This window comes from Zingiber officinale, chromosome 1A (genome assembly GCF_018446385.1).
Source record: "Zingiber officinale cultivar Zhangliang chromosome 1A, Zo_v1.1, whole genome shotgun sequence".
Taxonomy (NCBI): Eukaryota; Viridiplantae; Streptophyta; class Magnoliopsida; order Zingiberales; family Zingiberaceae; genus Zingiber; species Zingiber officinale.
This window is the reverse complement of record NC_055987.1, coordinates 192788363-192804799: the sequence shown is the minus strand read 5'-3', so window position 1 is coordinate 192804799 and position 16437 is coordinate 192788363. Positions and strand designations below refer to the sequence as shown.

The window sequence follows — 16437 nt, the reverse complement described above, 5'->3', positions numbered from 1 at the left end:
CCTTATATCATTCACGCATTTGAATCACACTGTGTTGTTTTTTGCAATATTTTTTGGGAAAATTTATATGCAATCCTCATTGACAAACATAATTTTACATGTAATTCCCATTGAAATAAATCTTTATTTTCATTCCCTAGTTAAATATATTTACTTAATTACCTCTGATATTTTAAGTATAAAAAGTCTAAAAATAAGTATAATTTCTTTTAAATTCAGTACATTAAACTAGAATTTAATATATTTTTTGTCAAATTGAGTACGATTCTTTTTTAATATACTAATTTTTTTTAATTGGTGCTGAATTTAGTAGAAATTATATTAAATAGGAAAAAAATTGTACTCAATTTAATAGAAAATATACTTGATTCTAGTTTAAAGTGTTGAATTTAATAGGAATTATATTCATTTTTAGAAATATGAAGGATAATTTTAATAGAAAATATACTCAAATATACTAAATTTTCTTTAAATGATATAGAAAATATACTAGATTTTCTTTAAATGATACTTAATTAGATAGAAAATATATTAGATTTTCTTTAAATAGTATTAAATTTAGGAAGAATTATATTAAAATAGGAAAAAAAATCATACTCAATTTAATAGAAAATATATTCAATTATAGTATAAATATTGACTTTAAGAGAAATTATATTTATTTTTGGACCTTTTGTACCTAAAAAATATAAGGGGTAATTAGATAATAATATTTGTATGAGAGAATTGAAACAAATAAAACTTTAAATATAAGAAATGGAAATAAAATTTGTTATGAGTAAAAATTATATGTAAAATTTAATTCATGATTGAAAATTTTTCTCTAGTTTACTCATATTTTTTTTCGTTTATATTCAAAATTCGGAATCGTATCGTATCCAGTCCAATAATTACATGTCTTGTTATGGGACCAATTTAAATTAAAAGCGATCACGCGCAACCACTCCTCGCTTGTCCTTTAGATACTAGGCGCCACAGGGGGCGCTACAGGGAGCCCACTATTTATCTGCGGGCCCCGCGCACTCCTCCAATCACTGCACACTTTCGCCCAGGTTGGTGCACGAGTGGGTACGGAAGTCAATTTATTTTATTTAATAATTCGCATGCGACTTTTAAAGGTCCACCGTGGGTTTCCGTGGCACCATCGAGGGGTTGGGAATCATCTGGGCCTGCGATCTCGCCCACTCGCCAGTCTCGATCGTTCTCGGCATCCGCTCCTCTTCCCCTACCAGCCGCCGCACTCGATCCCTTCTCCGCTTCCGCCGCCTTTATCTCCTCCTCAATCTCATCCCACTGCCGAGCAAGTGAGTGTGTCTTCGTGCTCCCTTTGGAAATCCCGTAACTTTTCGCCCAGATCTTCTGCTTAAGTTATGCAGCGAGAGTTTGCCTTGAGTTTCATTGCTATTTCCACTGCGAGGTGGCTGGCTTTGATGCTAGCGTTCTTCTAGATTTCTTGACGTTTTCCATTCTTTTACATTTACTATAATTCGAGTGCCGTACTTGACGTTAGGGTGACACAGGCTTGATAAGTGGAAGTAGCGATGACTCAGAAGTCTTTGACATTTTGGTTAGTTTGTCAAACATCTAATTCAAATTTTTATCGATGGACGTTTAGAGTGGAATTTTCGTGTTTTTTTGTTATGGTACGATTCGCTTATTCAACTGATATATGTTACAATTGTTTTATTTTTTAATTGGTTGTTGGGTGGTTTAAACCATGGTCGACGTGCACTCGGACTGGTTTATAAATGGCATATAGGTACCCGGTGAATTTGTTTGATATTCCCTTATCCCATGGTCCATAACTTCTGTTCTGTAGAACATAATAGTTGAATTGGGGGAGGCGAAGAAGGGGGTGGCGAGGACCCGCAGGATAAAGTCGATCCTTTTTTTTTCTTATTAGAGTGCAAGTTAGGTGTAGAGAAGTATCTGACCTTCAGTGAATTCTTTGTATCACAACTTGACTATAAAGTAGATTTCTTCGTCAACTTCAGCACTGTTCTCCTCCTAGGGGTGCATCTATGCTTTGAAGGAACCGCCTCAAGTGTTATAACCTGGAAAGCCACCTGATGGGGAAAATTATTATTTTTTCTCGTTTTACCACCTCAAGGGATTACAAACATCCATCAGAAACCTCTACTTGTTTGGAGTTCTATTTGCTTCATATGGCTGAATTGGAAAAGATACAAGGATCTTGACATAAATCCCGAGTAGTTTTTATTAGCAAACTACTTGTGGTTGGTCAGTTAAACATCTTGATCAAGCATTTACATTTTTTGACTTTGACAAGATTTTTGTTTCAGATAAAACTCCATATCCAAGCTGGAAGTTTTCCACTTTCCATCTGCTGGAAGCCTAGAGTGAGTATTCTCTTGTCCTGTGTAAGGACCCATGTCTGAGCTTGGAAATGTTAATACACACCATCATGTTCAGTCAATTCTTTGTCAAGCAATACTTTTTGAATGAAAGGAAGCAATGCGATAATACTATATGCATGCATTATGTCAACTTTTATGGTTCTTGGTTTTTGGCTAATGACTGAGCGGAGTTTGCTAAGTTGGTTTGCTTTGAACCCTGAAGCTTAATGTATTTCAAGATTTCAAAAAGTGTAGGTAGGTGGTATATGGTCAACCAACTACATTGAAGATATAGAGTATACAAGGGAATATATGTGATCATTATCAAAAATCTTTAAAATATTTAGATTGATAAAAATGTCTAATTTACACATAATAGTGCATATTTATCAACATTTTCACCTTGTACTTAAACAAAAAAATATCAATCATGCAACATAAAAACATATTACAATCGATATTAATAAAAAAAAATCTAAAATTAATCCAAATAAGATTTTCTTTTATGCACATGTACACCACATATCCCATCTGTGGTTGTCATGCATTCACTAAGGAAATTGGAAGTTGTCATTGTGGATGACTTTATTAGGGAACTGTAACCCAGAGGAGTTGAATTGACTATTCCAAATTAGGTGGGGATCACTTTTCAAATTTGAGACAAAAATTGTTTGATACCGTACCTGAAAATTTTAACGGTACTATAAAGGCTATTAATTGCATCAAGTTCTAAGTTACAATGTCAATTTGATGTTGATTTCTTTCAAATGCATAAGTATCTTGCATAGTCTTATTTCACATAATATATGCTGTTATTCCTCATCTGGTGGTAGTTACCAAATGTTTGAGTTTAATTAGAAAGTTGAAACTCTTGAGTCTGATTATATTTGCACCTTCTATTTTAGATTCTTAAGTAGCTTTCATGCACAAGCTTAGTGATTATGATTACAGTTTTTATTTTTATTACAGATTCCAACCTCCTCTCTGCACTTGTGTTATTTTGCTTAGTTCTTTTTGGTTTATTCTTTTCAACTCATGCTCATTTTATTTGTGTTACAGAGCAATTCCACATTGTTTTGGTTGATGGATCAAGATAATTCTATCATGGACTCACCCCAACGTAGGCATGGTCTATTAAGAGATCAAGTTCGGTTGGCAAAGAGAAAGAATTCTGATCGTTACGAAATTGTTCCAATTCAAGATCCATTGTCATTTGAAAAAGGTTTCTTCATAGTAATACGTGCATGCCAGTTATTGGCTCAAAAGAATGATGGGATTATTGTGGTTGGGGTAGCTGGTCCTTCTGGGGCTGGGAAGTCTGTATTTACTGAGAAGGTTCTCAATTTCATCCCAAGCATCGCTGTCATATCTATGGACAACTACAATGATTCTAGTCGCATCATTGATGGAAATTTTGATGGTAGGTCTGAAGAAGAACTTTTCTTTCAATAGACTGCTCCCTATTTCTTTAATCTCTTTTTGCTGTCATATCCTCTTTTCTTTCTTGTCCTTTTTATATTGTTTCCTCTGTTCTTTTAGCATGGACAGTGGAACTGATACATATTCCTATCTAATTCATTTTTATTTCTCTTTTATTCAGCTTTCATGTTTTGGTAGCTCAAAAAGATTCTTACTGCCTGGTTAGTTGTATTTTGCTGACGGATTGCCTTTCATTTACATGTGTTTATAATTTTGATGATAGAAGAAAAACTCCTATTCACTATCTTTTGGCTGATTTTTGTGACTCTAGTATTAATAGATTTTATTAGAATGGACAATTTCAGAGTTTTTTTTTAAATAATACTGCATTATATTTTGAATAGGGGATTTCAATTCTTACATCTTTGAATATGCTTTTAATTTTGACTGAGTCACATCTTGGTTCCTGTCTTTCCTCCTTTTCCTGTTCTTTATTTAAAAAATATTTCATGCAGAATATATATGCTAACAACAATGTGCATGAAGACAGACAAGTGCTGATTGGTCCCCCAGGTCACATCCGTACAAGGATGCACTTAGATGCAATGGACACTTGTGGTTCTTGTACTTGGATTTTGATGATGCTTAGTTACCACAAATGTTCTCAGATGCCACCCCTTCATGCATAAAAATGCTTTTAAATGACCGATTTTACCACAACTAATATCTACACATTTGGCTCTAAGATATTTGTCATTTGTTGTTTGTTCTTGTAGTTGCATCACAATGATCTGATATTGTTTATTCTTGAACATGCCACTTGTTTCTTCATTGGTTGCTCTTTCTTGTGTGTTCATGATTAGAAACTAGGCTTATTTGATTTTGTACATGTAAATCTTTTTGTTGGTAACTTCAAACTTAACTTCATTTTATGAAGTTTGAATAATACCTGTTGCTATGAAGGCTTAAAATCTTGTTCTAAGCTGGAGTTTTGGTTCCTTAACCAAACAAGACATGGTGGCTGAGTCTGGTGCTAGTGTCGGTGCTAGTGGGTGTGTCGAGCGTTAACCCTAGGTGCAGTAGGAAGAGGAGTCATGGTCTTTGTATATTTTGCGTCTTGGAGAGTTCCCTGTGGGTCGTCAGCTTCTTCACATGAAGCCACACATTGTTGCGAGGGATCTAGGAAGTGCCATTGTATCATAGAGTTCTAGGTTCTAGATGATGGGTGGATGTTTTGCCTATGTCGATCAACGCAGAATGATATCTTAACTGATGGTTATTGTAACATCACCTTATGCTGGAAACTTCTAATTCATGCATTTTCTTCCAGATCCACGGTTAACAGATTATGACACTTTGCTAGAAAATATTCGCGGACTAAAAGAAGGGAAGTCTGTTCAGGTGCCAATATATGATTTCAAGTCAAGTAGTTGCATTGGATACAGGTGATAATCAACAGTGGTTTGATTATATATATGAGTAATTAGGTAGCGGTGCAGTGTGCACTAGAACTTCCTGATATTTCTTCATAGGATAGATTCATCATCCTTGTTGTTTTCTTCTTGGCAGGACTGTTGACGTCCCTAGCTCTAGGATTGTTTTTCTTGAAGGGATTTATGCTTTAAGTGAGAAGTTGCGTCCTCTACTTGATCTGCGTGTTTCTGTGACTGGTGGTGTACATTTTGACCTTGTTAAAAGGGTTTTGCGGGACATACAGCGTGCTGGACAAGAACCTGAAGAGATTATTCATCAAATTTCAGAAACAGTTATCTACTTTATCTTTTCTCCTTGAGAAAACTTCTTTATGCTTCTGCTAACTAAACTTTAAATTAACTGACATTAGTAAGTTCATTTACTTGAATATCCTGAGCCCTGACCATTTATACTGACTTCTCTATATTACACAGGTTTATCCAATGTACAAAGCGTTCATTGAACCAGACTTGCAAACAGCACATATAAAAATCTCCAACAAGTTCAATCCATTTACAGGCTTCCAGAATCCAACCTACATTCTAAAGGTTAGCCTTTGGATTTTGTTGCATATATGGTTGCTAATGTTTGGAGGCATGGTATTTGCAAACTGTTTATATTGACGTCTTCAGCTAATTTCGTATGAAGCTTAAACTTTTTTCTAATATTGCAGTCGCCAAGGAATGTACCAGTGGATCAAATCAAGTCTGTTCTTTCCCAAGAACACAAAGAAAGCACAGAAGAAACCTATGATATATACCTATTGCCACCAGGTGAAGACCCGGAAGCATGCCAATCTTATTTAAGAATGAGAAACAGAGATGGAAAGTACAATCTCATGTTTGAGGTATGTTATTCTGAATATTTCCTGTACAATTTTTATTTAATGTGACATATGGTTTATGGATGAGGATCATGTAAATTTAGACATTTTTCTTGAAACATGTTTGATGTAAACGAAAATTCCTTTTTCTGGATTGGCATTGTATGCATATTTCCTGATTTTGCTGACTCATAAATTTGAGTTATTTGTCACAAATATCCAATGGGATGAAGTTGTGAGCTTTTGTTAAATGCATTGTCTATCTTCAGGAATATTTATTTCAAGGATTTTCTATATTCACATGCCTAGTCTTATACTTCTTTTGTATATCTTCTTTTGCTTGTATATAGTTAGTGTGTATTCATATGGCACTGTGACCACTGGCTACTTGTGAATTTCCAGGAATGGGTAACTGATAATCCCTTCATCATATCACCCAGAATTACTTTTGAAGTTAGTGTGCGTCTTCTTGGTGGGTTAATGGCACTAGGCTATAGCATTGCAGCTATTCTGAAGAGAAGTAGTCATGTGCTGTATGATGACAAGGTGGTTGTGAAAATTGATTGGTTAGAACAACTTAATCGCCATTACATTCAGGTAACTGGAATGCATATGTAAATGCTATTTCTATCTGGAGTGGCTTGAACATTCTTGTATTATGTGTTGATTTGAATATTGTATAATGGAAGATATTTCAACATAGTTCCTTAATCTAACATACTACTGAGAGACTTGGTTTTCATTATGAATTGCTGTTCAGTTATGTTGTAATGAAATCTACAATATCATTAAAGCAGTTTTAATTGGGCTTGGTCACTTAGTCACTCATTGCTATGTAATAGTCATTTAGCCATCATGTATGATGAAATAACTTATCCAATTAGCTACAAAAGAATCTTCTGTAGTCCATGTATCTTCTTAACTCAGCTTGTGAAGAAATTAGAGAGATCATAGATAGAAATTGTATCTTGCAGGTGGCTCTTTCATGGTTATGCACAATGTTATGGAAATTATTCTTAGTGGTTTCTAATTTAGGCTATTTTGAAATACTTTTGGTATTTCGAAATAGTATTTCTTGTAGTATTCTTGCTAGATTTTCATTGACATTCACCAGTCCCTACTGAGGATGTAGGGCTGTTTTCATACATCTTGATTCTTACTTCCTATGATGGTTTTGTTCCTAATATCAATACTTGCAAAACTTAAGTTATATGACATCGTGATTCACTATGAGGTGGACCTCAGGTGCATTCAGGTAGACTCTTCTCTGTAACTAATTGCTTGGTGATATATTACTATGCTATAGCCTTATACAGCTGAACTCAATGAAGCATCACTTGAAAGATGGATATGAATTCGATATTACAATTGACATTGGTTAAGCATAAGGAATTCATGAACTCTAGTTTTCATGAACATAATGTAATTTCCCATTTAAAGGTAATCATCAAATATGAGAGTTTGGAGTAGGGCTCTGGCATCTTTATGTTATCTGAACTAGAAAGAAATTGTTCTATGCTTTTTTTTAGCTGTCATTTCTTCTGCACAACTGTGAGTAATTGTATACACACATCACCTGAGGAAAGAATTTAGTGGTCTGTGTAAACTTCAGCTGTTTGCTATGTTTCTTGATTCTTCATAACTTCTTCGATCATGTGCATTTTTGAGGAAGAGGAAAGGTGTTTGTTTTTTCTGTTTCTGTATTATAATTATAAAGATGTTGTGATTCATTATGCTTATGTACTTTCTATGTTTCTGGCTCAAAGTCCTTTTTGTTGATCATAAATTACTAATAGTTGTGATTATGAGAAAGGTGCAAGGAAAAGAGCGACTGTATGTTAGGCATATTGCAGAGCAATTGGGTCTGGAAAGTGCGTTCGTTCCACGTACTTACATCGAACAGATTCAACTGGAAAAGCTTGTGAATGAAGTGATGGTATGGATTCTCTACAACAACTCTTATTGCACCTAGTTCCAAAACATTTGTCTTTTTTTCTTCCTATTGTTTTTGCATAATTTATATTTTTAACTGCAGGCATTGCCAGATGATTTGAGGACAAAGCTCAGCATAGACAATGATATGGTCTCTAGTCCCGGAGAAGCACTCTCGCAGGCATCTGCTGATAAGGTTGCTGTGAGAAATAAATTTCATAAAAGGTTTGTTTCTGTATATTAGCATTAGTAGTACTTATGTTCTTATTCAGAATCACAAAATAAACATCGGCTACTTGGCCAATACACCATGCTACCATATATTGTAGATGATCATATTTTACAATCCCTAATAAAGATTATTGGGTATTTTCTTTTTCTTGCATTTTCTACTCCTATCTGATCTAGCTTGTTTTTATGGGTACATCAATTGATGATTTGTCGGCGGATCTGACTTGATGCTTGTTGTTATTTTAAGGTACAACTATTTTGAAACAACTCTTCTGTCTATTTCCTCAGCGGAATGTCTCATTCCTTCTCTACTCAAAGGGAGAAAAATATTGCCAAACTCAGACTTGATGTCAAACAGAGAAGGTTCGAGAGGCAACCACCTGAATCACCGGCAATCAGTCGGGTTAGTTGTCACAAGGACAATATGCTCATTTGGTAGAAACTGGGAAAAATTCACAATTTCGTTTGCATGCCTATATGTTATGTTACAAGTGGTCTAATGCAACCCTTTTTTTTATATATACTTACCAATCTTGTATAGGAAGCTGTCAATCATCTATCAGAGCAGATTTCTGCTCTAAATGAAAGATTCGATGAATTTAGTTCACAAATGGAAGAATACAATAAGAAGTTCAGCTCACAGAAAACTTCTATGAGCCAACAAAACTTGGCCCTCCAAGGGGAAACCTGTAATGGCTCTGTCCCGACATCGCTGTTTATGTCTAACTTGGGCAATGGCACCCTTCTGCCCACTTCATCATCTTCTTCCCAGCTGAATAAAGATTCTTCCCTACTGGATGAGGTACGTACCAAAATTCCTTCTATTCTTTTGCTTCAAATATTAACTAGTTCAAAGCTTCAGTGATATTAAATCCCTTGCATTCCTAACAATCTTTATAAGTCGTCTAGTTTCTGCTTGCAAATCTTTGAATATTTGAAACCTAAGTATCATCCAATGATTGTAGTACTACCAGCTTCAGTGATGTTGATGCTTCCTTTCATTGGCAGCTAATGCTCGTCTCGCGTGGTCAGCGACAAATCATGCATCAGCTGGATAACCTCAACAACTTGATGCACGAGCGCTTGTCTTTGTCATCCCGGCAAGGCTTAACTGATAACAGAAGCAGATTGCCCAACTGGAATACAATAGGGATACTAGTAATGGGATGCATCGGCATCGTTCTGTTCAAAAATCTGAACAGGAATTAAAATGAAGCCTTTGAAGATCCTGATCGATGACTTTAGATATATTAACCTGTTCATGATGCACAATTGTGCAGGGCCTCAAGCTCAAGGAGGAACACACTGGAATCGACAAAAGCTAACACATTGAAGTTTTGCAGGAGTCATGGTCCACCTCTCTCTCTCTCTCATTTTTATTTTATTGTTGCCCTTTTTTTTCTTCCGCAGTTAGCGGTTGTATCTTTCGGATAGTAGAACCACCAAAAATGTTATTTCTGTCTCTAGCATGCGGATGTTAACTAAAATATATTAATTAAAATGATTTTTTAATGGATATTAAGGATCCAATTTATGCAGAACAATCTGATTCAGTTCTACTAGATTTTCTGTCTATTATTAGGATAAATTAAAATAATACTTATACCACGTGACTATTAAAAAGAAGGTATTTTACCATTACATGGGACTAAATTTGATTTTCAAAGATATGAATAGTGCAAAAAAATTATTGTTATTTAACATTCGTACCCATGCATATAATAGAGCTTAAATCTTAAAAGCAAATACATAAGAATTGAAATTCTACAACATAACCCAATAAAGAGTTTGAATTTTTTTTTCTCTCACGACATATATATATTTCCAAGCAATCTATCCGACGATGACTCAGTACATATTTCGGCCACAAAAAAGAGCCGTGGCAAAAGATGCTCATGAAAGCGTCGCCTTCAACAGTGAGGATGGTCAGGATGGTTAGTTTTGATGATCTCCATCTACTTAACAAACGAGGATCATCAAAATTCATCAATCATAAAGAGTGGATCATCTTCTGATCTATCTGTTCCGCAATCCACTCGCCCCCTATCAACCACTTCAATCTTTGATTTTCGGATTTCAACTCCATGCTCTAAGTATTCCGTGCTTTTTTTTTTTGCTATATATATAAGCTAGAATTTACTATCTATAAACAACTAGGCTTTACCTCAAGCTATATATAAAAGCTGGACTTCCCTGCATGAATCTTCTTAGAATGACAACTGTGCCAATATTAGAGCAACTATATTTGGAGGAAAGACTGCTCAGAAGCTCAACAGAGAATTGGTGTATCATTAATCATGGGACAAGTCTTCCCACCATAGTCATGGGCATATCTGGGTATGTATTTACAGTTGCTATATCTCTTATTTCACTAGCAAATCTCCCTTTGACATGGCTATAATTGTTTATATCTTTCTCCTTGCATGATTTGGACATTCAAAGATTGTTCATCAGTTATTAAGAAGACTGACAATCAGTATAAAACTATAACATAGGAGGCCTTCAGAACTTGTTGAACTGAAGTCGGTGCTTCGTTATCAAATTCCTGTGATTAGAAGATTTTCTGGAGGAGGCACGGTTATCATAGACAATGTCACACTTTTTGTCTCTTTAATTTGCAACAAGAATGCTATTTCGGGCTGTAAGATAGTTTTGTGTTGTTATCAGAACTAGATATTCTTCATTCAACACTATTACTACATGAAGAATGATTTATTAAATTTTTAGAATAAATTATTCAAAAGCATGAGGATTTTTTTTGTTATGTGCCATGTAAATGTAATAGTTAGCAACTATTGCTCCACATGTTTTTTTTTCCCTTGATAAGCCAATCAGGCAATATATTGGCTATTTTAACTTTGAGACTAGGATGATGGTTGACATTACTTGGATATTAATATAGTTTTCATAGTTGATCCAGATTACGTGTTTTTTCTATTGGTGAGTTCATAGACAATAACGTCATTTATCATTAGTCTAATTAAAATCTATATATACATATTTGAGAATATACTTTTTTTAATATATTTTTATTTTAATATTTTTAAAAAATAGAAAATAAAAATGAGTAAATAAACTAAGCAATTGAAAAAAAATAATACAAAGTTTCCCTCAAGTTTTTCATCCTCGAGTGAGATTTTAAGTCAATTTTCTATATGTTTTCCTTTTGTAATGAAAATCTTATCATCAAGATAGCATGATGATTTCTACATAGAGTAACAAATATTAAAGGATTCGTTGGAAGTTCCTTAGTAAAATCATTCCAATGTCTAAGTCAGTTTGGTGTTTCGATAATAGAAGAAAAAAATTAAATGTGAAAGGTAGAGTTCGATAGCCTTTTTTCTATATACTTGACTTTTATAAATGTGAGACCTTCCTAAAGATCATGTGAAAGATAAAGGGAGAGTGGAGAGAGATCATAAGTGAGCAGGGATCATGGCCCCGGTGTTGACCAAGTCCTAGACATGCCACCTGGGCTCTGTGTTGACCGGGTTCTACTACGTGGGCCATGTCATCTTTTTCGCATCCCAAGCATCAATCCCCTCAAATCTAGTCAAAAGAGGTTGTAGTCCGATTGACTAGACAATTGTCATGTCAATGGATGTCAGGGGCCACGTGGTTGAGGCACCATGGTCTAAAGTAGCTGGCCACCGAAGTAGAGTGCCTCGAGCAAGTTGTTGAAAGAAAAGTTATAATTTCTATTCAGAAAGTACTATAAATGCACTCGAACCTAGTGGTAAGATGATAAGTTGACACAGAGAAGTGTTGATGGATGTCACTGTCCATGGCAGAGGGATACAGATAAGTAGATGGATTCCTTTGTTCCAGTAAGAGGAAATAGCTCGATCTACCACTATAAGTTTGATCTCATGACTTGAATACCGGTGCAGTCGGAAAGATAATAATAAGCTTAATCTCATGATTCTTGAGTTGGGAGAGGATAATAAGCTCGATCTCACGACTCTCTAGTACCATAGAGTCGAGAGAATAGTTCGATCCACGACTATGCCCAATTCGGGAGAGAATTGTAAACTCGATTCATGACTATGTCTGAGTCGAGAGAATACTAACTCGATCTCATGACTCCCAAGTACCAGTGGAGTCAAAAAGAGAATAACTCGATCCGTGACTATGTTTGGGTCGGGAGAGAATAGCAAGCTCGATCTTATGACTCTCCAGCACTCGTGGAGTGGGAGAGAGAATAGCTGGATTCGTGAATATGTCTAAGTCATTAGAGATTAGGAAGTTTGATCCATGACTATGTCTGAGTTGGGACATCTGGCAGGAAGACCTAGTGGGTTATAGGAGATCAAAAGTCAAGTGATTCTGTAAATGATAAGTTAGGTAAGCAACTGGAGGAGAGAGATCTAGTGAGGATAAGTCCCAGTAGGATAGTAGGCGTCGATCCAACTTAGATTCATCTGAAAAATCTAAGTTGAGACCAAAACTAGATCATAGTCTTGTTTAGATAGGATCTAATTCACAATTCATACATCTGCTCTTCTAATTTTGTGTTGCAGGGACATATTGTGTTTAAACTAACATATGCAGGAAATTTCATTGGAGGTGGCTTAGATGATTGGAGGTGCCTTGAATGACTGGAGGCGTCTCAGGTGAAGGAGGGCGTTCGGAGGTGCCTCAGATTACTGGAGGTGTCTTGAAGGTGATAAGCATGAAGGATTAGCTTCGAGGCATTGGAGGCGTCTCAAATTCATTTGAGGTGCCCTGAAGAGGATAAATGTTGAAGTTTTGAATCAAATTAGCATATATGGAGGAGCCTCGGATGAACCGAGGCATCCCGAATGCCCTATAAAAGAAGTATTCGGCCACAATTCTGATCACTGATTCTAATACAAGTTTCTATTCAATTTTGTTGTATTTTTATCTTGCAACTACTATGTTGCACCGAATTTACATTCGAGAAAACTTGTGTAGCAAGAACAACACCAACATTGAGCTTCAATTTAAATTGTGATTCTTGTCAGTAAAACAATGTTTTCGGTTTTTATTATACATCCATAAAAAAATGTAGTGTTGTATCTGACCTCTCTACTTGAAGGTTCTTTAGGAGAGAATTTAGTGGATTATCCATTCAAAATGGTCCAAGGGATCATGAGCTTTGAAGTAATAGTCGTTGGGGCTATGAACTAAATAAAAACAAAAGTATCTTTTTTTCTATGCAATTCGTATTTTAAGTTTTCTTATGCATACTTGAGTTTTCGAAAAGTTTTTAAAAGGCGGAAAGAACCCTTCAATGAAGATGACTTCCTATAATTGCATAGAAGAATAGAGGTTTATATGAAGACATACATCGAGCAATGGTTCAATATTTGACGAGGGAGCACGACTTCGCTAGATGAATCATCTGGTGTGCCCCTGAACCAAAAAAAAATAGAACCTAGAATTGAAGAAGAATGCACAAACTGATTTCAAAGAACTTAACACCCTCTATATTGGAGCAATCGGTGCACCCTTAGGTTTTGATATTTGGCCAAAAGGTTTAAGTTAAGGTTTGCATCTATGTTTGATATGTGTTATTGAATGTGCAGGTGAGGTGCAAATGAAAGTCCAAGTGCAATCTTAGTAAAGGTGAAGCAAGCATGGAAGTCTGGGCAGCATAAGTCTAAGTGTAAGGAGCTCTTGGCAAGGTTGAAGTCTTAGAGCGATGAGTTCTTGGCAAAGTTAAAGTCCCGGAGTAAGGAGCTCTTGGCAAGGTGAATATTTGGAGGTAAGAAACCTCCTAGCAATGGAAGACACAACAACAAGGACAAGATCAAAGCAAACATTTTGAAGGAAAGACGTGGAGAATGGAGAAGCATCTGAGTGACGCAAGGTTGGATAAGTCTTGAGATCATTATTGAAAGTCATTTTTTCTATCAGAATTTGCTTTTGCATTTCTAAGTAAAACAACCAAATGACCACTGAGTTCATTGTATTTAGTCTTGTTCAACTGTTCGTTCTCTATAACGTTTAATTCTCCTTTTCCTAAAGTTAGTTTCTTAGTTTATCATCAGTTGATAGATACTGGTGTGGGTTATGAATGATGAGACAAAGATGAAGTTTTTGTTGGACAAACAATCTGCAGGAGATTTTGAAACTTAGAGGGTGTGCAGTTGAGCGAAGAAGCGACCGAGGAGCTGTGGTCGGATGGGCATGCGACCGAACGGACGTAGAGACCGACCGAGTTAGCGGCCGAGCAAACTGAGCGACTGGATGAGCGTGCAGCCAACTAGACGAAAATGCCGACCGAGTTAGCGGCCGGGAGAATGCGGAATTTGAGCAGGCGGATGGATCGAGGCACCTCCGGTTGTGCTTTGAGGTTTCCTTGAGTCGTTTGTTTCCCAAAATACAATGATGAACCGTGATCCCCATTAAGCATTATGACCACTCCGCCAAGCAAGAAATGCACCACAAAGGAGAAGGGGCAACGTTAATGATCAAGGTAATCCAAACCTTTGGTTCAAGGTTTTGCCCGACCAGTCTAGCATTCAGTGTGTGCATGTTGTACTCGTACACGAGTCAACTTGGTTCAAGATAATCCAAACCCTAGATTTACACCCCTGCATATCCACACGTGAGAGAGAGTGTGTTCCCATGTATTTGTTCACATCATTAATGCATGTGAATCAATATAAACCAACAAATATGCTTTGAAACTCCTAATATGAGACTAAAGTCTCATTCACAATGAAATTTTATGTCTCTTTCATTTCTTTTTCATTCACATATATCCAACAAATTTTTTGTTGTTGGTACCAGTTATTGTTGCCCTTAAAGTTAATGAGCCATCTTCCTAGGCCCATAGAATATTTACATAGCTGCATTCAAGTGATAGTAAATAGGAGTTTGGACAGTCAAAAATGTTAAAGTGCATGTTTGTCTTTCTTAGTTGTTTAAGTATATAGGAATTTGGGACCCTTCACAATGTAGCAGTTTAAGTAGTAAGAAACTTCGGTTCGTATTGACTACTGTGTGATGCATCTTTTTTCGTTTAATCTCTTACACTCCACAGCAGACAGAAAATATAAAATTAGCTTCTATGTTCCTTAAGTTCTCTTGTCCATGTAGCCTAATTTCTTCCCAGCCTTCACAACATCAGAATCCAGTTCCTGTTCTAACTGCTGCCTGATACCAATGGCTCATTTGCATCACTGCCATGCTACCATCCACCTCCCTAGGATTTTGCACAGGCTAAGACCCTTGGCAACCCTCCACATCTTTCGCCCTCGGCTGTTATCCTACAATCACTGGAATCATGTAAGCCCTCCATCGATCTTTCTATCCTCCAAATACGAGTAATAACAATCCTCTATGTCCAGTGGCAATATTAAGACTATTGCATTGTGAAACTTTGGTTGGCTATTGGAACATATGGCAGCACCAGAAAATGATTATAGGGAAGTGGTCAACTATTATTATCAATGCATTGCACATCTGAAGAAGTCTGTGGTAGTGTTTATGTGAGGTATAGTTCGATTTAGGGTGGGATTGATTGTATAGAGAAAATCTCCATTGATGTATATATAGATTGCATACTCAGGTTTGTTTGGGTAATTATGAGGCATCTAATATATCATCATCTGCTTGATTGGTATATATAGATGTTTTCATAATTTGAACAATAACTAAAGATGTGACTTTGAAGATTTTTCTTATCTCACATGGTAAAGAAATACACGTTTCTTGTCTTCATTGCTATCATAGTTTTCTTCTTACTTGATCACGTAGAGCGTGTAGAGACTAGAAAATGTATCTACAAGATGAATGTCTCTCAGCCTTTATTGCATATTTTGCCACAGACGTTAGATCTATGGTGATTTGTTTTTTACTTGATATACTTAGAACATTTTGACAAGAATTGGTGAACTGGCCATGGATGAATAACTCGGTAGCTTTTTTGCTCGGTGCCTTGAGTTAACGATTGTCTTCATTTTATAGGTTACTTTATACTCTTTTCCCTTGGTTCTTTCTCCTCGTATCATATTGGAACCCACAATTTTCTCTCTTTTCATCACTAGGGTTGTAAATGAATCAAGCGTTCGTGAACAAACTTGATGTTCGGCTTGGTAAGAACTTGTTTATATTCGTTCAATATACATAAGATTAATTAAACAAATAAGTTTGAACAGCTCGTTAAGCTAAATAAACAAACTTGAACACATATGTGTTCAGCTCGTTAGCATTCTTGAATAACGTTCGTGA

General features: G+C 36.0%; 2 protein-coding genes across 6 annotated transcripts; both read left to right on the top strand.

Moving 5' to 3' along the window:
- Positions 1 to 1088: 1088 nt before the first annotated feature.
- Positions 1089 to 9776, top strand: LOC122038961 (inorganic pyrophosphatase TTM2-like). Of its 5 annotated transcripts, none has more exons than XM_042598942.1 (13): positions 1089 to 1304; positions 2304 to 2360; positions 3417 to 3777; positions 5107 to 5221; positions 5346 to 5541; positions 5684 to 5797; positions 5923 to 6096; positions 6475 to 6669; positions 7886 to 8008; positions 8108 to 8229; positions 8524 to 8638; positions 8777 to 9037; positions 9244 to 9776. In XM_042598942.1, exons 1-13 carry the CDS (start codon positions 1104 to 1106, stop codon positions 9442 to 9444), a joined length of 2235 nt encoding a protein of 744 aa, XP_042454876.1. In that variant the 5' UTR covers positions 1089 to 1103; the 3' UTR covers positions 9445 to 9776. The 5 variants fall into 5 exon arrangements, with proteins under 5 accessions (XP_042454876.1, XP_042454877.1, XP_042454881.1 ...); XM_042598945.1 differs by having other exon boundaries at positions 1165 to 1567; XM_042598943.1 differs by lacking the exon at positions 2304 to 2360.
- Positions 9777 to 10078: 302 nt separating this feature from the next.
- On the top strand, positions 10079 to 10937 carry LOC122008934. Its single transcript, XM_042564860.1, has 3 exons — positions 10079 to 10169; positions 10383 to 10572; positions 10731 to 10937. Exons 1-3 carry the CDS (start codon positions 10079 to 10081, stop codon positions 10906 to 10908), a joined length of 459 nt encoding a protein of 152 aa, XP_042420794.1. The 3' UTR covers positions 10909 to 10937.
- The last annotated feature ends 5500 nt before the right edge of the window (positions 10938 to 16437 follow it).